Below are 23,765 nucleotides of genomic sequence, written 5' to 3' on the forward strand. Positions count from 1 at the left end.
AGCCAGGAAGAAACTTTCAGCTCCAGTTCAGAGAGCAGCAGAAGGAATCATTTCCATCCCCAGCTGCACCCCTGGCTGACACTATTAGAGAAATTATTGGATTAGAGCAATAGGAGAGAAATCACTGCCCGTGCCTCAGTTTCCCTAGGATGTAGCTAAGGGGAAGCTAAAGAAACAGTTCAGCCAAAAAGCCTAAAACTCAGAAACCCTCCCGGTTCAAGCACACTGAATATGATTTTAGGATCTTGCCAAAAACTCCCTGTTGTCCCCCACCCACAGCAGCTCCTTTAGGCATACTGCTGCCCTGCAGTTGTCTGGAGAGCACCCCTGGGTGCCAGGGTGCTTGTTATAGCCTCTGCTGTGACCCAGGTGTGGAGACGTGCCACAGCCTTGGCAAGTCATTATCCAATTACCTTGAAATCACTTTTAACTCAGGCCAAATTAAGGTAAAGTGCAAATAAAGGTGTTAATTCCCAGCATCCAAAAATAGGCAACAGAGCCAGAGATGTTTGTAGAGGACATAAGTGAGGGAATAAAGAAAAAAACCCACACTTCACGTAGCCTCAGTAAGTTCAAATGAGAGCAGTCTCCCTCTGTAACCCCTCCTCTGTTGTAGACTTTTCCAGACAAGGTGGTGGGGAGGATTCCCCCTCCTGCTGCTCCTGGCCCTCAGATTGCCTCTTTTGCTGGCAGTGAGTTGGCGGGGTCATGTCTGTCGCCTGCGTGTTCCCAGGGCATGCCACCCAAGGGGTCTTCAAGCAGCCATGACCACCCCAGCTTTGCAGGGAAGGGAGCAGATCTCCAGTTTACCCACCTCATGAAAGGTATGAAATGCAAAGCCACAACAACATTGCTTGCAAGAAACGTCCTACCCTATGTGGCAAATATCCCGCAAACTGTTTAATGCAATGATTTGCAGCTGTATGGATTATTTGCGTATGGAGACCACCTCTCACATTCATTAAATGAGCTCCTGTCCTGATATTTAAAGGAAATAAGGGAGAAGGAAGAAAGTTGTATTAGGAGCTGTGCTTCTGGCTGGATGGTGTGTGGTGGTTATGGGACCCAACTAACAGTCTTCTCAAGTATTTCCAAACTTCTGCAGCTTTGTTCTTTAAACAGAATGCTAATGATTTCTGTGGTGGGATGCAAGCAGAATTACCCAGCAGCTCCTCTTGCCAGGTAAGTTTACTGAGACCAGACCTGCAGGAGAGCTCCCCAACCTACGCTGTAAGAGGATGATGATGACTCCTACCTCTGACACAATCCTCTCCCTAAAATTCAAGTTGTGGAAGATGAAGAGGCTTCCTGCAACTTAATGGGTCAAGTCCAGAGAGAAATCCCATGGTCATGTCAGGAAACACCATCCATGGTGGGAGGAGTGGGGCTGCCTGTGTTTTCCTCTGGAAGTCATTGACAGGGATGAAATTTGGTCTGAGTTTTATCAGAAACAGCTGTTCCAATTCTCCATTTCCAATGACTTAGTGTTGATGAGAGAGGATTACAAAAAATAATGAGAAAGGCAGAATCAGATTGGAATGTTTGGATTTTATCTTAATGGAACACTTAAATTGATTTAGCCTTTTATTATTATTGTTTTGTTACAGGCAGTAGCACAGGGTCCCTATTATTTTTAATTGGCTTTGTTCCTCATTAGATTGAACACAGATTGTCAACCAGCAGAATTTCTCATTGAATGCAAATCCAGGCACCAAATGTCCAGGCTCCAGCAGTCCTGGACAAATGCTGATTTTTCTGAACCTTTCTATAGGGGGAAATATCCCACCAGGGAATTTTCTGTCCTCTCAGATATAGGACACAGGGTGAACTGTTCTGTCCCCCCATCAAGAGGATGGATGCAGCCTCAGGAAAAACAGCGCCTGGGTTTGTGGAGGGGAGGAAATACCTCTGAGTGGGGCTGGGAGTAGGTGAGGGACATCTGCAAATCCCAAAGGTATGTTTATCGGCACAGATGCCAATTGTCTTGAAGCAGGTAAATAATGGGAAATGTTTGACTGCTGTATTAGCTATTATTAATATCTGCTGATGCTCAGGAAATGTTGTCACGCAGAGCAAGAATAGGCTGCTCTTTGCCTTGAATCCTATACAATAGACCAAAAATACTCCGAGGCGGCATTCTGGAGCCACTGGTGTCTGCCGTGCCCAGATATCCATCGCTCCCATCGGGCAGTCCTGTCTTGCAGACCAGGACAAGGAGTTTCATCCGGCCATTCTCTGCTGGGATTTTATTTTTTTATTATTATTATTATTCTTGTAAAGGACTTCCTGCCCTTGAAAAACAGGGGAAAGAGTCCAGGAGCGACAAAAGCGAGGTGGGGAAACACAGGGAGGACACTTGGGGAGTGGGACTTGTTGAGCCCCAGGGATGAGCTGGGTGGGAGGGACCTCAGAGGACATAGGAAAAGATGGGAGTGAGGATGTGAGGGTTATTTATTTACAGCAATGCAAAGGACTCTGAAATAGGGTTTTGTGTACACAGGATCAGGCCTGCCAAGGATCTGGGGGAAAGGGAGGCAGGCAGATGACCCACCGTGTCCGTGTACTGAGGTGGGAGCAGAGCAGCGGCTGCCTGCTCTCTGGGATGGGCAGGACAGGCCATCACTGCCTTCAGCAAAGCTGCCTTGGGAGCAGTAAGTCAGCATTAGTCAGAGCAGTTGGTAAATACTGTTTATTTGGAGTATGCGGAAAAGCTCAGAAAGGATTTGTAACCCTCTGAGGATCTAACAGGGGGTGACTCTGTCACTGCTGAAATGCAGCTGGTGCTGGGGTGGTACGATGTGAAATCTGGGAGTGGGGGTAAAGCCATAAAGGCATTTGAGCCTGACCTCATTCTTCAATACCTGAATGTTTAGGGGGATTTATAGTCTTGGCAAATCCCAGGCAGATGTACATGCCCCTTTGTGCCCTGCTTCCCTTCCAGCATGCCCCAACGGCTTGTGTACAAGGTTCCCAACCTGCCTGCAAGCCCCTGGCAACCCCCTTCCATTGCACCCAAATATCCTATAGCATTCGGGCACTCTGGGGGGCCTGCTCAGGCTGCGAGGACTGCTAGGACATTCATATATGGCATCCTGTGACCCTGGAACCTGACTCCATCATGCCTTTGAAATGCTGCCTTAGAGAAGCACATCTCCATGGCAGGAATGGGCAACAAAAAGACAAATCCAGCTGAACCACCAAGGCAGTTTATGCAGGTGTGTTGCATTTGAGATATGCTAATGCATCTTTCATGGCTTTAAAAGATGCTCTCTCTGGACTGCTGTTGCCTTGGTTATATCTGTGCAAGAAAGAAAGGTGGCCCGGTGGCCTGACGCCCTGGTGAGGGGCGCTCAGGAGCCCTGAAACTATTTCCAGGCTTGAGGCACATCAGAAAGCAAGAGCCACCAGGGGGATGGCTTTGGGTGGTGGATGCCAAATGGGCTCTCCCTGAGCTGCTATGTCCTTGCAGCAGATGCAGCCTGGGGTCATGGGCAAGGGCAGCTGGGACACCTCTGGGCTGGTGACTGAGGACCACACTCATCTGCAGGTGCTGCCTTGGCCTGGGATGAAGCACAGGTGTGGACATGGCACATGGAGCCACACTATCATGGTCTACTGTGATTTTGCTGGCTCTGTATCACAGAGATGCACAGTACCTTGATTTGCATCTCAATAAATATTATCTCCCAAATTTTAGAATGCATTAAACTGCTTTGAAGAAAAACTCTTGATCCCTGATACATTCAGCAAAGAAACAGGCAGGACAAAATGCCTTCTCAAGGTTTCTGTGTTGGATGCTTGAATTATCTTCTGGTGGTACTGACTTCTCCGCTGATTGTGGAGGTGATATTATTATTTTTTTAATGATACCCTTCCAATTTATTAAGATCACTTGGAATTCCAGCCATGTCCTCTGATGTGCTTGCTGTCCCTTCCAGTGAGGTATTGTCTGCAAATTTAATAACCATCTATGTTATGCCATCATTCAACTGTTAATGAAAATATTGAATAAACCTGCCCCCAGGAGAGACCCTGTCTGGATGCCCACTCAATCCATCCATCCAGTTTGACAGTGAACTGCTGATAACCACTCCCCAGGTATCTTACGAACAGTTGTTTTTACCCATCCTACAATAAACTGCATATAGATGAGGGTCCCCTGTGTGACGGTGACAAAACCTCACTGCCCTGACCATGTTTGACACAAACAAGTCCTTGTCTGTGCACAGAGCAAGGTTCCTGGTCACAAAAGGACTTTAGATTGATTTGACACATCTGTTCTTGACAAGTCCATCAAGACTGATGTCCTTGTCGTCTTCAGGGTGCTTACAAGCAGTGTGACTATTTTATCCAATATTTTTTCTAGTTTTTAAAGTAAACTAGGAAGTTTAAACCACCCTGGTTCTTCTTTTCCCACCTCTTTGGAAGTCCTTTCACAGGTCTTCAATGGGAACTAATGCTTCCAGATGGCTCAGCCAGGTTTTTAAGATGTTTATTGGGTCCAGGTTGTTTGAAAACATCTATCTCTGAACAGCTTGTTCATTCCTTTGGTCCTGATTTAGCTTCTCATCTGGACGTGCACTTCTCTGTGCAGTCTTGGTGAGACCTCGGGGTGGAGACTTGCACCCTGTGGACCTTGGTGTCAGGTTTGACCTTGCTGCCTTTCTGCTTCACTGTGCATCCCCTGAGTACAGGGACAGATGTGGGGGCCTGTTCCACATCCATCCTTTGTTAACCACTCACTGCATTTATCTGGGATAAATTAGCCCTGATCTTTCAATTCTTCATGATCGGCAAGCCAATCATGAGAGCCCATCTCATCAAAGTGCCTAAAAAGCCAAGCCCAGTGTTAACCCTTCAACTTGCTGCTGTTTAATCTTTTCCTTTCAAGGCTGAGTGGAGCATTTTCCCCCTCCATCTGAAGCCCATCAGAACTAATACAAGTAATTTCAGTGTTTTTAGAAATCTAATGCTGACTAGAAAGAAATGTTGTATTTCAGCTAAGGTGGTGGTTGTTATTGCTTTAGAGTTATTCATTCGTATCCCAATTTCAAGGAGCAGTGCCACTGCCTCTCAGCCTGGATCTCCCCTCCCCAAGCTTAGCTTAAGCTGGAGCCCTAGTTTTACCCCTACAGTGGGCATCATTTGCAATACAGCTTTTTAGAGCATAGGCACGATGGTTGCTCCAACTGTTGGCTCTTGAAGGCTTTGGGGACAGTTTACCCAGGACAGTGGTGACAATCTTGTTTGCCTCCATGCTCTTTTCAGCTCAGGGTTGGTATTTCAAGATCTTTCCCAGCTGTGTCCCCATGAGGTGGTCAGCACTGGACACTTAGGTGTGCGTCATCACTGTTCTCGTTCAATTGCCTAAAAGCCCTTTGAACCAAGAGGGGGTTAGTGCCTTTGGCCTGTTAATTTGCAAGGTGAAGTCTCAATTACAGTGGTTTTTTTGGATACTCTGCTCATTTCACAGAGATTTATAAAGGGTGAGTCACAGGGAGCCCCTTTTGCTGAAAAAAAAACCCCACTTGGACCATTTGGGGTTATCCTACCAAATCCTGGGGGGTCTGCAACGGTGCTGTGGGAAGGGAACATTCCCATAACAGACGGGGGGGAATATACAAGAAATGGGGATGGGGATATAATTAGAGGCTGTTTCAAGACTTCAGCCTGAATACCAACACCTCACTGCAAGCAGTTATTCACTTCACTTCACTTGTAACGGCAGCTGGCTGCGGCAGCTGGCTGCGGCTGCTGCCAAGCGTACGGGTAGTCTGACCGCCAGCACAGTGAAATCATTATTGTTGGGGCTGGGGACAAGCTTGAAAACCTGAATGGGTGGCCCTGGTAAATCTGAGATGCTTCTGTAGGCAGTGAGAGCTGCTGCGGGGAGCAGTCCTGGGGGTACATAGGGGCTGGGGGTGATTGGGACCTGCCCGGCTCCGAGAGCTGATGGTTGGGGTGAAAAGGGAGATGATTTGGGGCTCTATCTGCTACCACCATCCAGCAAGGTACTTCTGAGCTGCCCGGCCTCAAAGGAAGGATGGGGTTTATCCAGCATAGCAGTCTGTGACCCTTGCTAAAGGCTGAGTGATGGGTTATATAGAGCAGCAGTTTAACCATTTTATAGTGGATGAAGCACTTAGTGATGGAGCATGAGAGCCTTCAGCCAGAGATTTATAAGGGAAGCAGGGTCCAGTTTGGTAATAAAAGCCAGCAACCCTTCAAGAAACGTACCCCAAACCCAGACAAAGTGATGTTCCCTGAAATTCACACCAGCAGTACAACATCACCAGGGCTGTGTGCAGATTTGCTGGCACATAACATGGAGCACATCTGGCCCGTGGGGCTGGGGAAATACTGCTGGTAACCTCCTGGGGCATGGCATTTGCCCTTGGCCACGGCTGACTCTCAAGACAGCGTGAGGCCATACAAACCATGCCTTCTGCTGCGAGGCAGGATGCATCCACGGAGGTCTGGCCTCTGCAGTGCAGGAGCCGGTTAAATACCTCCAAGTATCTCCTTACGGAGGCCAACAGCATCACTGCCAAATCTCTCACTGTGTCCGCTTCCAGGAATCATTTTGGAAAGGAGAGCTGTGAGAGCAGGACCCCAGGCCGACAGCTCTTACAGCTTGGACATCTTCTCCAGCTTGCTGGGGATGCTCGTGGGACGTGAGGACACAGTGGCTCAGCCAAAATGCTCTGCAGCTCTCCGTGCTGTTAACACACACCTGTATCACTTGCAGCAGCACCCCCCCCCACATCCAACCCTCCCCCATGGTCCAGCACAGGTGCAATTGTGCTGTGCTGGCGTGGTCCACACTGTCACCGGCTCCTCAGCATCGCTGCCGAGTTGCCATGGAGACCATTAATTAACCATCTCTCGCTTGACGGTATCGAGCCCTGAGAACAAGTGAGATCTTCTGCCTCCACCTTCATCGCACACTGGCACGACAAAAACCTGGGGACAGGCAGCCCACAGCAAGAAAGCAGGTGAAGCCCTGGGCAGACAATGTTTAAATGACTTTATTTTTTTTTTTCCTCCTTTTATAAATGGGCACAGCACAGAAATAATTAAAAAAAATAGACAGTACCATTACAGTGCTAGATTCATTGGCAAAGATTATTTTTATAGTCTTTTTTATTATTTTTAAAGTTTTGGCCATTGAGTAAGAACAAAAACAATTAACAAACATTTTATTTTATTTTATTTTTTTTTTTAACAGACACTATGAAGCAATTTAAGTACTAAACTCTAGAAGAGTTATGTACATACAAAAAAATGTTCTGTTTAAGATATGTTTCCTATTAAAAATATTTACATGCATTTTTTTTCCCTCCCATATTCATTGAAAGGTAAAACACTTGTAGTTTCTTCTATTGTTAAAGATTTTTCATTCTCCTATTGGGAACTTAAATCAGCTCCAAAGAAAAAGTGAAGTGGGGCTCACTCGTTGGGCTTTTCTTTTTCTTTTAATTACTTAAATCTTCTGGAAAGGGATATTTTTTTGGATGTATATCAATGGATTTTTTGTTTGGTTTTTTTTCTTTTTTTTTTTAATTTATACAAGAATGTTTCATGTTTATTTACAGAAGAACCAATGGGTGTCAATTTATCCTGGAGACATGGTGGTGAGCGTTAGTGAGAGATAAGCATGTGATTTTAAAAAGTAGTTCTATCAAACTGCAATCGATATATATTTTTCTAAAGTCAGCAGTTCTGTCTGGTTTGATTGTCAGCTGTACTTTTATGACTTAGACCAGGGGGACCCAGAACAGGGGTAGTTTATGCACATAAAGTCACTGGTACCCTTGAGGTCTTTGGAGATGCGGTGGATGAGCTGTCTGGAATGTGGAGTGAAAAAAAACATCTGGGCATCACACGGGCGTCTCCTAGGGTGACTTTTTCCCAAAAATAAAAATCATAGTAAAACCAAAAAAAATAAAAAAGAAAAAAAAAAAAGTTTGTACACTCCAGACTGAGACTTCTCTATAGAGACTAGGTGTGGGTACGTCCACGGAGTTGCAGGCACAAGGTATGTGGGACAAACCAGAGCGAACACGGAGCCGCAGAGGGGCTTTGGCTGCTTCACCAGCATCCCAGGCTCCACTTCGGCTCCGGCCAGGGATGCGGCAGTTGGCAAAAGGCTCCTTATCCTCAACCCTGGCAGACCCCGACCCAGCGCCGAGGCGGCCGGGATCAGGCCGTTGCTATGACAGGGCAAAGAGCAGGAGGGAAGGAAGGAGCCAGCGGCACGGGGCCAAATCCTGCAGCCCATAGCAGAGGACAGGGTCCGAGGGCTGCAGAGTCCAGCACACGATGCTGGCTGATAAACCCCCCTCCTCCTCATTAGGTGCAGAGTTTACATTGAACCTGTGCACGCATGTGTGCTTTGCACACACACGTATATACATATATACATATATATTAATTACATACACATATATATACATACATACACGCACGACACACCCATCCCTGTCGCCGCAGGCTCCAGCCCGGCCGAGCAGCTGGCGAGGCGCCTGGTAAGACGCCAGTTATTCTAATAAACCTTTCAGTGTTGAAAACTCAATGTCACTTTAGGAGCTGCCAGAGCCTTGTAGAAAACCTCCAAGCCCAGAAACGCTTATAATCATAAAAAGGGGGTGGGGGGTGAGGGGGGGGGTGGGAATAATAAAAAAAATCCATTCTTGTTTTTAGCTAATGGTTTTGTTCCCGTTAAAGCCTCCGTGATGGTGACTCATGGCAGGGGTCAGATAGCTCTGAATTATGAGTCTGGGGAGCAGGAGCCAAGGCTCGTGTGGAGCAAATCAGCTCCTGGCCATGGATCTTTGGCATCCAGCAGGCAAAATGGAGAGAGAATGGGAAATTTAGAGGCAAACCAGCACACCACGGCACACATCCAGACCAGCGCCATCGCCTTCCCTGCAGCAGGATCCCCCCCACTGCGGGGTCCTGCTGCTTATTTTTGAAAGGTCCAAAATCAAAGAGATTTTTGGAGGAAAGGGGCAACTCGCTCCCACCCCTGCAAAACATGTCCAAGGCTGGGTCCTGCTGCTGGCCGGGCCCACCTCCATCCCCTGCCCTTCCCATCCTCCCGCTTCAAGCCCCTCATTTGGGCTCTCGCACACATTTTCTGGTCCTCCCTTCCATTTCACCCCCTCCTCCTGCCTCCTTCTTATTTATGTGGCCCAGGAGTCACTGGTTACTTTATCATTCTCCTCCGAGGCATCGGCAGCTGCAAATCACAGCAGAGAGAGAGACTGAAAAATCAGCACGGCTGGGAGAGGAGCTGACACCATCTTTCGCGCCTTGCAATTGCAGCTCTCCAAAAATTACAGAACTGGCACGGTGAAGGGTCTTCCTTCAGCTCCACTGTATCACACACACACACACAAGCATGCAGAAAAGAAATAGAAAAGCAAGTGGAAAAGCCCTCCTCTATGCCCACGTGGCCGCCCACGTCCTCGGGGTGCACAGCTGGAAGGACGAGCACATCTGGGCACTATCCCAGCTGGGAGACTGCAGCTGTTCACGGATGATAGCACTACAAGGGATACGCACAGGCTGGGGAAGGGGCTGAATTTGTGCAGAGGGACAATGCCAAATCTGGCAGGCTTTGGAAAGGGATGATGCGGGAGATGCTCAAGCTACCATTGGAGTTAATTTTCCTAAAAACTTGCTCTGTGGCCAAATTGACAGCTGAGAAAAGATGCTCTCATTCCTCCCCCCTGTGCTTTCTTGCCTCTTCCCCATCCATCTTCACACCAGGAATCCCTCAAAAGCCCCAGAGCACGGCGAGCCACGTGCGCCCGTGCAGAAGTGCCTGCTGGAGGAGGCAGCTGCGCCCCGCTGCCCGCCATCTGCCTCCGGCTGCCCTCGGCACGGCCGCCGGCTCGGCACCGCCGCTCGGTGCGGGGCCAGGAGCCGCGACGCACCACGTTCATGTGGTGTCATGCACAGCCTGGGGGATGGCTACACTGCAGCCCCCCCACCCCCAGCCCCCTTACATACTCTGGCAGCATCATTCATCTGGGTTTCTACCCATCCCCACTGCTCTGGTAATAGAGATCCGATGGTATCTGCAATTTTTCTGGAGCTGGGCTTTCCCAAAAAACCACAGCCCATGTTCAGCTCTGTCCCACCACCCCCTAGTCTACAAGGGAGGCACAAGATCAGCCATCCTCCAGCAAAATAAGGCTTTTTTTCCTCCAATCATCAATTCCAACAACTAACCCGGTGCTCCTGGGGAGTGGAGGTGACAGGAAAGTCTCCATCATGATTTATCACCACAAAAAGGTGGGCTCCAAGCCCAAAAGACAGTCTCCTTGAGCTCACATCCCCTCTCCAGGCAGAGAGCAATACAGCAAACACATGGAAGCAGCAGACATACAATGAATTAAGACTTTGGTCAATTCTGATTACCAGTTTAATTGCCTTCACCTTTTTTTGTATGTGGTTGTCTCGTACTTTTAATTACTGCAAGAGAAAGCGCTGCCCAGCCTCCTCTCGCCCTCCCACTTCCAGCCTTCCTCACTTCTGAAACTGTAACGGATTTAAGTGCCGGGATTACAACTTAACACCAGCTGAGTGAACCAAGGTTAAGCTTGAGTGAATAAAAAAATTGTATTATAGAACTTCAGACTATTAAATGGGAAAAAAATGGAATGAAGAAGATTAGGGAAGCAGCTAAGAAAAGCAGCATTTAAAACATTAAGCTCGGAGGGTTTTTTTAATGCAAGCTCAAAAGATTAAGTCCACATTTTTCCAAAAGATGGTGATTTTGGGTGGCCTTGACACTTGCTATGCCCAACTCATTAAATCATGAAAAGGCTTGATTTCTGCACTCCGCAACAGCTAGGGCCCTTTGGGTAGTCCCAACAGGACCCCAAACCCCCAAAACCATTAAACGAGTTGAAACTCTCCCATTCAAGCAGGACAAAGTGGCTCTTGGAGCCAGGTTGGCACCAGCCTTCTTCAGACATGTGGCCCCCCCTTTGCAGCATCCTCATCCTCCATAGCCAGGATGGACCCAAGAAATGGGTGTACACAGACACACACACACTCTCTACACCGTCTGCCTTTCAGCATCACCATCCAAGACATCCAACAGGACCATCTTCTCCAAACTAAAAGAACCAATATGATGACTATTTTGAGGCTGACATCTCTAAAATGGAGATTTTAGAGCTGACTTGGGCACAGGGCCTCTGCTCCCTACCCTGAAGTAAAACCAGTTTGGCATTTTGGGTTGCAGCCTCCACGCTGCACATCCCAAGGGAGCATAGCCCAAACCTCACATCTTCACAACCACAAAGTCCCATCCAGCCATCATATGCAGTGCAATGAAAATTTACAGGGATTTCATTTCATATATATATAACTGTGTATGTATGTGAGTGTGTGTGTATATATATATATATATATATATAAAAAAAATATGCGTTTGGCCTCTCGAATTCCTAACATAAAGAAGGGCTGCTGTCTTGTAGCCTCCACCAGGGTCATAAATCCCTATATCCACTAACACCCTGAGGGGACAAAGTGTCACTGTGTCTCTGCAGGTTAATTCACGATGCAACAGAGTCAAAGCAACTGATTTTTTTTCTGGTTTTCCTGTTTAAGTTGCTCTAAGAGGAAAGCTAAGGTCTCCATGGGACACCATCGAGATTGCAACCATCACAAAAACAAAGCTCCTTGACTGCATTGCAAACAGCGCTTCAGCTAATTAAAAGCCAACTCATTGAAATATTTAATGACTTTTCTGTGCAGAGAGCTTGCTCCAAAAAAATCTAGCCTTTCTAGAAGGCACGGTTGGGCTCTGGATTAGGCCCTGCTGCTCTGCACCTTAGGTAGCATCAGAGGGGAAACCACTGCACTTGGGTGATGATGGCTTCCAGGATCTATTGCTCTCAGGCTCCTGGGTGCCCTGTGGGTTATACTGGAATTTAAGCAACAACAAAAGAAACACAAGCCATCAATCCTGGGTCTTGCAAAAGATATGTAGCAGCCAACCTGCCCTGGGGCTGACCGGTGGAAAGCCACCGCTGTGCCTCACCTTCCTCACCTGCTGGGTGCGAGTGGCCCAGCGGGGACCCCTGCCCGACCCCTGAGGGAACAGAGTATTGCCTCTGCTTTGCATTTCTTTTCTTAGGCTGCGTCTCACGCCTTGTAGAGCTTTGTTATCCCCTCTGGAGGAACTGGGGAGACGATTTAGCTTCTCCGTTTCCAACTCTTCTCCCTGCCAACTCCCCACCAAGCAATGTCCCACTCCATTTTAAAACCAGTGCTGTCGGTGGTACTGTGCAAGCTGAGTTTTATTGGTCACAGTGAAAACCCAGCAAATGCAAGGTCCCTTCTCAACCAAACCCCTCAGTGGCCGGCAACACGCGGTTTCTATAGATTCAAGGTCTCTGGCTGTGCACAGCGATGCAGTAAAGCGAGGTGGTGGCAGGAGGGGAGCAGCATGAGATACCCCAATGAAGCTTCTTGTTGCTCCACAAACTCTCCAAAGAGTTGATCTAAAGAGATAATTTCCAGCGTACTGGCCATGTTTGTATTTATTTTTTTTCCCCACTCCAAGAGCAAACCCCAGGGCATCAGGTATTCCAGCCCCTTGTGCTTTTTTCAAGGTTCGAAGCATATTTGAGAGTCGTGTCCTCTCTTTAAACAGAAGCAGGGAGCAAGGTAATTCCTGCAAAGCAACCAACCCCATTCAAAAAGAAAGTAAAAAATAAAAACAAGAGAGAGGGAAAGAAACCTCCCTCCTTTCTGAAGGGAAAAAAAAAGGAAGATAAATCCAAACCAACCCCCCTGCGCCCCAGGGCTGGTAGAAGGTGTCCGGATCCCAGAGTCCATTGTGTTGGTGGGAAAAGCCCAGTGACCTCCAGCCGCTGTCAGCAGCCTGACCGCCCCATCCTGCGCTCGCCAGGGCACTCCCCAGGCACAGGTTCCTTGGCGTTGGCTCCTTGCCCCATCCCTCCCGCTGCACAAAGGCCAGCGGTACTCAGTTTGAACTCGGCGATGCTCTGGGCGCTTGATTTTTTCATCATGCCGAAGATGTGTTTTCTCCTTTAGCTGTTGTGGGTTTTGCTTTTTAAATTCACAGTCTGATCCAAAAAAGAGAGAAAAAGGGGGGGGGGGGAGACTGGATGAAGTAGAGGAGGAGGGAGAGTTTGGAGTGGGGAGGGAGGGAGCGTGAGGCACGCTGGGCTCTCCTTCTACGCATAAAACTCCTCCTGCTTGTCAGGCTTCTGGTACGTCACATTGGCTTGCTTGGGCTCCTCCAGCGTGTAACTGCCCTCATCCTTCTTCTTCATCCGGTAGATGAGCAGCATGACCAGGAAGGCAGCAAAGAGGGCTCCCACCACACCACCCACGATCACCGCTGGAACACAGAGAAGTGGCACAGCCATCAGTGCTGCCCCGCAGTCCCAGCCCGGCTTTCAGCACAAATAATTTGGGGGGGACCATTTTGGATTCCAGCTTGGTTTTGTGCTTTGCCAGTTTGTCCTATTTTTCTCCTGGAAACCCATCTTAGCAAAAGCAAATTGTGCACAGCTCTGCACTCTCCTAGCAAAGACATGAAGACCGCTGGGAACCCCCCCAGCACAGGCCCTGGAGCTATTTTGGCAGGTGACTGTGGGTTAACCCAGGCTCCACACTACCCCAATGCCCCGCCAAAGACCAACCCCTCTCCTGGGGCATGAACAGCCCGGCTGTCTGAGCCCCCCACAAACACACCAGCTCTTCACCCGCAAGCCCATGGCCTCCGGTCTCACCTATCAATACTTCTTTCCTCTCCAGGATGTTCTTCTGAGGGAGCTGAGCGGCCGAGTTACCGGAGTCTATCGTGTTGTCAATCAGCCCCGGCTCTGCGTTCTTGCCCAGCCCGGGTCCCGACGGCGGCGTCACCACAGCCATCACCTCGTTACTGAGCTCGGGACGAGTCGTTTCTTCCTCCTCCCGGATCTCAAAGTCCCCACTGGGGCCGCTGCTGACCGGGACCTCCAGCTCGTTGTCAGGGACTGTCATCACCTCCCCTGGCTCCATCTGGGAGAAAGGACAAGATGGAGCAGGGGACAAAGACCAAAGGGTGGTTCCTGCCTCCAGCAGCTCTGATGTGTCCAGAGGAAGGACATCACAGTACCGATGGCAGGGTGGCCCTCTCAGCAGGGAACATGGGAGATAACATTGGGGTGTCCCTTCCTTGTGTCACTGAAGTGGACGGTTATATTGCAGCAAGCAACACAACCCCACATCTTGATGGTCACCAAAAGGCTGAGGCCACTGTGGCTGAGCTGGACCATTCTCGTCTGTCCCCATCCCAGGTGCCTGCAAGATGCACAAACTCTCACCTGTTCCCTGTAGCTTCCCCTAAAGAGAGCCCCACATCCCAGACCCTCATTTGGGCTCTCTGTCCCCAGTGTAGACTGATGGCTTGCTAAAACATCTCACAGATGCCTCCTTGCTAGACATGAAGCGATGCAACGGTTTGTGCTACAGCAACATAGGAAGTGTAAGGATCGGGTGCCTTCAGATGAGCCCCAGGGGGTCCCTTCCCTCTCCCTTTTCTCCCTTCAACCTGCTCTTATGGCTGCAGCCCTGCAGCACAGGGCAGGAGCAGGAAGATGGGTCCTTCTCACCCAGGCCATGGAGCCAGCCCAGCTCCCTGCCGTGGTCCCTGACCAAGCCTCCTTGGCAAGGAGGCGAACCCAGCCTGGATAGCAAACATGGGCTGGGCAGATGAGCCGCTCCAGCCCAGCCCTGACCTATTCATTGCCTCCTGCACATCCCCACACCTGCAGCTCCCTCAGGGCCAAATCCCCCCTCACCTTCCTCCTCGTCCCAGCAGCCTGACCTGCTACGTGTCCACATGCTGAGCTGGACCACACTGAGCATCCCCCAGCAAAACCTCCCCGGGATCCCTCTTTCGTGGGGCAAACAGCTCCTTCCACGCCTGCCTCGGGACATTACAAATTGGGATGAGCGAAGAGCTCGATGGGCCCAAGCCGGGGCGGGCGAGTAAGAGCCCTCTCCATGTCAAGCTGCCCCCGGCATAAGTGCATGGCTCACTGCTTCCCACAAGCAGGCGTTTTTGTGACAGAGATTAATTGAAGGTCAGCGAAAGCCCAGAGCGCTATACATACATATACGGACACAGAAAAGAGGGACTAGTTCAGACAAATCACTCCACCTTTCAGTCAAAGCGGTTTTCAAAGGGCCCCTGGGGGGTTCTGAATGAGAGATGGATCAACAGATTAAATCCCCCTCAGGACACCCGAGGGGCTGGAAATGCACCATCAAGCCGTAATTGCGGAGCATTTGGACCTCCCACTGAGGGGCTGCAAGTTGGGAAACGGTACAATGAGCCCAGACACCAAACCCACGGGAAAGCTGCTCTTTCCCCATGGGGCAGTGGTACCCCCGGCCCTGCTCCCCTCCTGCCTGGGGAAACTGGTCCTGAGCAGCTGGGCATGGCAGAGCCGGGGGGCACCAGGGACTCGTGGCATACCCCTGGGTGCCCCCCATCACCTCTCATGCCAGCCCCATCACCATGCTCTGCCTGTGCTACATCCCCCACCCTTTAATCTCCCCTCTCCAGCTCCCCAAATGTTCTACTCCCCACAGAGCTGGGAAGAGCCCAATCTGACTTGACTTCCCTCTGAGCAACTGGCTAAAGACGGACCAACCCCAAAGGCTTCCCATCACCATCACTTGGCTTCAAACGTGGCCCACAAGCCCTTTAGCAGGTAAGAAGGGCTCCTGCCTCCTACCTGGGGGGCTTCTGTGGGTGGCAGCGTGGCAGGACTGGATGGCAAGGCAGTGCTTTTTTCTGTGAGATCTGCAGTCCTGGAGGTGCTTGGTTTTGGCAGGGACCTGGGCTTGGCCGTGCTGGTGGGGACAAGGCGTGATGTGGCCACCTCTGTTGGTGTGCTGGTTTCAAGGATGGAGGTGGTGGGTGTCTCCAGGGTCGTGGCCCGGGTGGTGGCTGCCTTGGTGACAAGGGGGGGCAGGAACCTCCGGATGGTGGTGGGCTTGGCAGTGGCCATGGTGGTGCTGGTGGTGGTGGTGGCCATGGTGGTGGTGGTGGTGGTGGCCGTGGTGGTCGTGGTGGTAGTCGTGGTGGTAGGGGAGTCGCTGGCAGTGGTACTGGTGGTGGTTGCTTTCCAACTGGGGATCACTGGTGTCTCTGTCATCCTGGGGATATACAAGATGCTGGTTGTCTGCTCAGGGGTGGTGTCCTCAGCAGGGAATGGTTCAAAGGGTGTTGCCACGGGCTGCACTGAGGTGATAGGCAGCACGGCCGCCGTGGTGGGGAGCATGACGGACGTGTCCGTGGTGAGGCTCACTGCTGTCTCGAGCCCCGACTCCTGCTCAAAATCTGAAAGAAGGGGAGAAGAGTGAAGGGTGAACCTGCTGCTGCCCCAGCATTTCCCAGGGCTGACATGCACCTGGCCTCACCCCCAAAAAGCCTGAGATAATGGGCTTGTTCCAGGCTAAGCAGAAACCAAGGGCTGCAAATTCCCATGTGGCGGCCAAAGCCCCTCACTGGGGTCAATGAAACCTCTATAACATGGCATGTGCTACTGTGCTGGGGAAAGGCTAATCCTGCCCAGTGGGGCCAGAGACTGAAATAGGAAATGGAGTCATTTGAGCTCAACCTTTGGGACAGTTCCCTTTGCTTTTGCCTAGGAGAGGGCAGCTCCAGAGAGGGATAAGGAGTGATCCCCTCCCTCACATCCCATGGCAAGCCCCTCTCCAGTCCCACCAAAACTCATGGTCAGGCTCCCCAGGGACCCTTCCCCAGAAACCCCGCAGCTACTTACACCCCGAGCCGGAGCCCGAGTAGACATCGTCCAGTTCATCGTCCCCAAAGGGGTCATCGTCCCCGGAGCCCTCCAGGTCCACGGGCCTCTCGTAGTTCTCGTTGCGCCAGCGCTGAGCCTGCAGCCAAGCACGGAGAGACACGTGAGCAGCTCCAGCCCGAGCAAATCAAGACCGGTGCCTGCACAGACACCCCAGACAGCCCTCATGGGATGATGCACAGGTTAAATGGGCCAGGGAAAAGCAAGACCAAGGGAGCAGGAGCACAGGCAGCGCTCCTTCCAGCTGAACCACCCAGAATTGTGGGGTTTTTTCCCTCAAAACAATTCGCTGCTGCAAATCTTTCAGACAAGCTGACATTTTGTGGAGAGCTCCCATTGACTCCAATAACATTTCCCACAGAAACAAGCCCTCTGGAAAAGGGGGAAAAACCCCAACAACTGCTTTTGGAAACTGTTAGAAAAATTATCAGTTCGGTTCTTCAGTTCGCTATTGTTTTGTTTTAGATATTTTCATGTCATTCCTGGCAGAGGTGTGACAGTAACACACACTATCAGCTGCTATAACCTGGAAAGTCTCAATGTGAAACAATACCCGACTTCCAATATTCCACTGCTTTACAGTGCTGCTAAAACTTGAAGGGCCCTTGCTAGTAAGGCTCTTAAATATCTTGTTTTGCAGATCAAAGTGTCTCCTGTTTGTGTTGCAAGGAAACAGTTTGACACTTCATTACAACCCAAACAAGGAGGCTTTGATCTGCAAGATAGCATCAGATGTTTCAAGATGTAACAAGCCAGGTTAGTGCTTAAATTTAAAATAAAGGGGTTGAAGGGTCCCCTTCACCTATTAGAGCATTTTACCTCTGACAACAGCTTCGAGTTTCTTTTTTTTTCATTCCAGATTGGAACAAAAAAGAGTTTTGAAAAGTCAGAAGGTCCCATGACATAGAAATGTGGGACTTTTAACTCGAATTTTGTCCCCACACATCTTCTCCTGGAGCCCATCAGAAGGCAAGGGAGAGAAAACCCGGCAGCCCTCAGCTGCAGCGAGATGCTCAGGGCTGGGAGGTGGGAGGACACTTCTCAGGGGCTGCAAGCCGATTGCTGCCATGGTGCCCAAGCCAAGGAGATATCTGCTGCCCAAACCCTGCCTATATAGTCCCTGGGGTGCCGCAGATGTACCACTTGTGTCATATGCCCATGGTGACAGCGTGAGCACATTCCTGGGGACATAAATCTCTCTGGAAGGTCAAGGGGATTTGGGCTTTTAAGTGCCTGTCTCTCCTGAAAGTGCTGCTGAGCTTTTTGTGGCTGGATCTATTCCTTTATCTCCAGTGATAGCAGCGCTCTCCCCTATCACCACAGCCACTGCTTATATCCTGCCAGTCTCCAGCACACCACGCACTTTCCAAATCACTGGGAAGATTCAGACTTTGCCCCAAAGATAATGCGCCATCCTGGAGTTTCAAATACATTGTCACCAGCAGCTCACTGAACAAGTCTGTTATCCACCAAAATTAATCCGCAGGGAACTGGGAATCACGCAGCCCCTTGCTGAGACGCAGAAGCCAAACCCTGCTGCAGCATTCAGTGCTCTGAATATGGGAGTCAGCACTGATTAACCCTGCAGAGATGCTGGGAACCCCAGCAATGGTCACGGTCCTGGGGAAAGAGCCTGGAGAGGGACCAGGAGAGATGGGGTGGAGGCAGGAGGTAGCCAAGAGCGAGGGGGACACGTCCCTACAAGGCAGAAGGTTGCTTTCCCTCCTTGGAAATTGTATTGGGTTTGCGTGGCAATGTTTTGGTAGCGGGGGGGGCTACAGGGGTGGCTTCTGTGAGAAGCTGCTAGAAGCTTCCCCCCATGTCTGACAGAGCCAATGCCAGCCGGCTCCAAGTTGGACCTGCCGCTGGCCAAGGCCAAGCCCAAACCCAAACCCATCAGCGCCTCTGGGAGAACATATTTAAGAAGGAGGGAGAAAAACTGCACAACTGCAGCCAGAGAGAGAAGTGAGAATACGTGAGAGAAACAACCCTGCAGGGGAAGAAGGGAGGTGTAGCGGGGAAGATGTTTTAAGATTTAGTTTTTATTTTCTCATTACCCTACTCTGATTTGATTGGTAATAAATTAAACTAATTTCCCCAAGTCGAGTCTGTTTTGCCTGTGACGGTAATTGGTGAATGATCTCTCCCTGTCCTTATATCAACCCATGAGCCTTTTGTTATATTTTCTCTCCCCTGTCCAGCTGAGGAGGGGAGTGATAGAGTGGCTTTGGTGGGCACCAATGGGTGACAAGTGAGATGCGCTTGGTGTTGCCAAATGATTTCAAATAATTCTTTGCTCTGATCTATGGAGGAACAGGCTTCAACTCCTGGAGAGGAGATGGTAAAAAGTAGGGAAAAACTGATGCACCAAGGATCAGTGCAAGTGATTTTGCTAAATAGGTGATGTCTCACCTATGAACTGGTGTGCAACAACAAAATAAATAAAATACAATAACAAACAGATGCCTGGATAGGATCTGCTGTAGACCAGGGGGAAGGCAGTGGATAGAAGTAAAAGACTCCTAAGAACCACCTTTGGTTTCACCATCCAAGTTTTCCATTACTCCCCAGTACTGACTACAAAACCCTTGGGGCAAAGTCTCTCCTGGGTGAGCAGGACAAAGCTATGGAGCTATGGAGCTCACTCACTGTGAAATGGCCCATCCAGGACTTCTCTGTCACTGTGACCAGTGCAGGGAAGTCAGGGACCAGGAGATCCCAGGGGACATGCAGGGGCTGGTTCAGTGTCTTCTGAAGGCTGATGGGGTGCATCACCCATAAGAGCCCATAAATTATGAGACAGGGCACCAAAACTGATGGGAGGGCAAGGAAAAATGGCAAGGTTTGAGAGGTGGGAGGAAGAAACATTTGGAGTTGCTCTTATTTGCCTTTTGATTTCTTTTTACACCAAAAAAATTGAGGCTTACCAAGAAATGAGGAGACCACTGCGCAGGCGCTCCCCAGACCACCCCTCACCCCTGCCAGCTATGTCAGGCGAGCTCCCTGAAGGCTGGATTCTCTCTGCGTGACCTGCAAAGCCTCACCGTAATGGGAGCCACATGGCCCAGCTCCATTAAGCCCATTTCTCCCTTAAATTGGAACCAGATGAGGCAGCTCCAGCCACCAACTTCCCAGCTCCCCATGCTTGGACCAGGAAACGAAAACGGAAGCGCATGGCCCCAGCGTGCCATGCCAGCCCCCATCCATCCCACAGGGTGGAGAGACTCAGCAGAACCAGTGCATGTCCTGGACCTGCTTTGCCCAGGAAAAGAGCCTGGAGTGATGCAGCGAGGGAAAATGGGTAGATGCTGGTGAGAATTGTCCAGCCCCAAAGCCAAAAGCAAACCTTCCCATGAGAATAAGACCCCTGTATTTTGCTCAGACAGCAACTCAGCCCAGCAGCCCCCTGCTCAGCACATGGCCAGGGAGGCGTCCACAGGCACCAGTGCCTGGCTCCAGCATCCTCCCAGGGTCACCAACCGATGCTGTGCTCCAACCTGCAGCATGTGGCTCCCTGACATGATGCAGACGTTTGGAGCTAGGAGCTGTTCCTCTGGGTCTGTCTCCTCCCCAGAGCTGCACCCCCTGCACTGTGCAAACACCATCGCTCCCTCCAGGTTGTGGGAGGAGGATCTGTGCCAGACCCCCACAGGCATCCATCTCCCGGAGCCACTGACTGCAGCAGGAACAACTTCACAGCAATAAAACACCTCGCAGGGCCAAAACTCGCTCTCCGGAGACAATTCCCTTGATGTGAGAGACATTTCTCCCACGCCTGCCCCTCACATGCCAGCCTGCAGGAAAGCAGATGTTCTCAGCCAGGTTTTGCCCTAAGTGGATTCCAGAGGATCGGCAGCGATCAGTGGAGTTTATACCAAGGAGGAACTACGGCAGCCCATGGCACAGGGCAGCCCGCCAGCAGCCCAGCTCCAGCTGCTGCCTGGCCAGCTCAGTGCATGTAATAACAGCTCCTGCATGACCAGGCAGCACGCTGCTGTTGCACTGCAATATTCATGAAGCTGAAGCATTCCTGCTGCTCAGGGAAAGTGAAACAGGACCTAAAGTGGGTTGGCAGAGAGTTTCCCTTCTCTTTCTTGTCCACAGGTCTTTGGAGGCTGCTCCTGAGCTGCTCCTGCATGCAGGGGGAGCTGGTGATACAAAACCACGGCGAGCAGCAACGGATGCTGGGCAACCCTTTGCTCCTCTCCAGCATCCTTCATCCTAGGATTGCATCTGCTCAGCATAAAACCCTAAATAACCACACAGCCAGGACCAGGCATGGGGGGACCCCTTGACTGCAGCAAGCACAGCCCCAGCCCACCAAGCTTCACAAAGATTTATTGAGAAAGACTTGTGAAACATCTCCAGGTGTTCCTGGTGCAGAGGGGGGGTGTTTGGGACACAGCCGTTCCCAAAAAAGCCCCCATGTCACTCCACTCCCGAGGTACTGACGTAAACCTCCTCCCAGCCAGGCTGCCCCAGCTGCAGCCCTGATGGTATTAGGTCAGGCTCATGCAATAAATCTTGGGAACAGTCGGTGTTTATTTGGATTTACTGCTGCTTAGATCGTTAATGCTCTGCGTGCACCGAGCCCCGCAGTCGTGCACGGCCCCCTGCCTCCCCCCAGCAACGAGGGGGCTGCTTGTCCTTGCACGGCTGGGATGAAGGGGAGAGGAACAGTGATTTTTGCCAGCCTGGGAAACCACAAATCACACAGGACGGCAGCTCCCACCTCCTGACCTGCGGCTGCCTCCCCATCCGTCACAGCCTCTGTTGCAGCAGAGACGCAGCTGGCTGGATTTGTCCCAAAAGAGAAACTTCATCCAGACTTTATCCCGGACTCAGCAGGTTCCACGTGGTCAGAGCAAGGTTGGAGGGAGCCCGCTGGCAGGACACCCTGGGCATGCTGGATCCGTCCCTTGCAGCCCCTGGGGATGGTGTGAGGGACTGTCCTGAGCCCGCTGCAGGAGGGATGGGGCTGCTGCCCCAGCAAGGATTGCTAGCCTCAAGAAAGGGTTTTCCACAGCACAAATTTCGTGCCTGCCTAGGGCTGGGAGTCACGCGAGCCACATCCACACCCTTGATCAGTCTCCTCCCATGGTTGGGATGGGGGGACACGCTCGCAGGACTCCCAGGTCCTCTGTGCAGCCCTCTCCAGGTGTCCAACGCAAAGCTGGGCCAGGTGGGCAGAGGCTTCTCAGAGCAGGGAGGAAACCCCAGCGCGATGCTCGTCCTGGCCCCGGTGCCCCCTGCCCCACGGCAGCCCCTGCCCTGCCTGCAGTGGGATGCCGAGGGCCACAATTAGCTGGCTCAAGCCAAGGGATGGCAGCTCCCAGGCAGCTCCCATCCGTGCAATTACAACTTCCCAGTTAATGGCTCTTGGCAGGGGGTTTCGCTAACCAGCTCAGCACTGCTTCTCCGGCTGGGCTTCATTAGGGAAATTAAACCAGGGGTCAAGGCAAAGCTGCTGGAGGCACCGGGGCCCAAGACACCGGCTGGGCCCAGGGGGTTGCATCGCCTTTGGTGATGTCCAAGTCTGGGGGCGGCAAAAAGGAACAGAAAGGTTTAAATGTGCACTGCGAGGTGCTGGTTCTCTGCTGGGCCATGCTCAGGACTGTCCTGCAGAAAGGGAACCACTCATGCCACGTCCCCGTGGCTCAGCCCATGAGCTGGTGACTGCCATGCCAGCCATGGGAACAGCCCGGGCCAGGATCCGGCTCTGGCATCATCCAGACCCCAATCGCCTGCCCTGTTTCTACTCCTCCAATGTTCAAAAAGGTCATAGATCTGCTGCTATAAAAGCAAGCCCCAATGCAAAGCAGTCTCCATAGGGCAGGGCCAGAAAGTCAAATTTCAATAAACGTTCCTCCAGTGCTCTAAATTACCCAAAATAAGTGCCAGACCCAAAGGATTTGGATGTCAGCAGCTCTGGAGGTGACAAGGCCACTATATCGAGCTCAGATAAGAAAAAACATCCCCCACTGGATCCCAGAGGACCCTTTTGCTCCTGCAGCTGCCGCAGGGCTGAGCGAGATCGGCAGGCGATGGATGACCCCCCCACGCCCGGCTGCTCGCTGTCCCCTTCAATGCCTCTGCTCTGCAGCTTGGCTGGACCGGCCGGGAATGGCAGCCAAGGGCCACAGCAGCGCAAATCACACCCAAATCCTGTGCTAAGAGCCTTGGAAAGCGAGCGGGAGCTCAGGCCCTTTGGCCTGGCACGATCAGAGCTGAGCAGGGAGATTAGAGAGGCTTCAGTCCCTTTCCATCATCTATACGCATCTAACACCCCCAGCACAGTGGATGCCCTTCCCTCCCTCTTCTCTCCCTTTATCAAGGTGGGTGACACCATTTTACAGGTCAAAAAATGTAAAGCTTAGCTAAAGGGTCCCACTCTGCCCTCCCATGAGCAGCTATCTGTGTACACCAGTGGATTTGGGTAGTTAAGAGATGGGGAAACCAAGGCACAGAGGGGATCTGCTCACCACCTTCATGTATGGTACAAACACGCTCCTACAGACCCCTCTACATCTTTGTACATGTCCTGGGGGACGGGGACCAGCTGGTTTGGATCTTCCTAAATTCCCTGTACACCCATGCTTGCATGTCCCTCCTTCTCTAGGCAGGGAGGATTAGGGTGTTGTATTTTTTTTAGGGTGTTCCCAGTCTGTGGCAGGGCTTTCACAGAGACTCTTAAAATTCCTGAAACGTGCCCCGAACATTAAACCCAAACTGTGCTGCTATTCCAAAAGTGATATTCACTGCTGAGTGTCTGGCTTTCACACCGGGAGGAAAGGACCCTTATAAATCAATCCAACTTTAACCATGGGCAGAGGCTGGTGAACCTCCCCGGGATGCTCTCAGGCCCTTCGCCGGTAGCCATCGGCATGGCAACGG

General features: G+C 51.1%; 1 protein-coding gene across 1 annotated transcript in view; it reads right to left on the minus strand.

Moving 5' to 3' along the window:
* Nucleotides 1-7,010: 7,010 nt before the first annotated feature.
* The window catches only part of SDC3 (syndecan 3), a 49,554-nt gene continuing 32,799 nt past the window's right edge, over nt 7,011-23,765 (minus strand). The window contains exons 2-5 of the mRNA XM_052811364.1: nt 16,833-16,950; nt 15,780-16,387; nt 13,785-14,055; nt 7,011-13,390 (exon numbers count right to left, since the gene is read on the minus strand). Coding sequence (XP_052667324.1) covers nt 13,224-13,390; nt 13,785-14,055; nt 15,780-16,387; nt 16,833-16,950 — 1,164 coding nt within the window. The 3' untranslated portion in view covers nt 7,011-13,223. The remainder of the gene's footprint in view (nt 13,391-13,784; nt 14,056-15,779; nt 16,388-16,832; nt 16,951-23,765) is intronic.

Source organism: Harpia harpyja, chromosome 16 (genome assembly GCF_026419915.1).
Source record: "Harpia harpyja isolate bHarHar1 chromosome 16, bHarHar1 primary haplotype, whole genome shotgun sequence".
In the NCBI taxonomy this organism is placed as follows: domain Eukaryota; kingdom Metazoa; phylum Chordata; class Aves; order Accipitriformes; family Accipitridae; genus Harpia; species Harpia harpyja.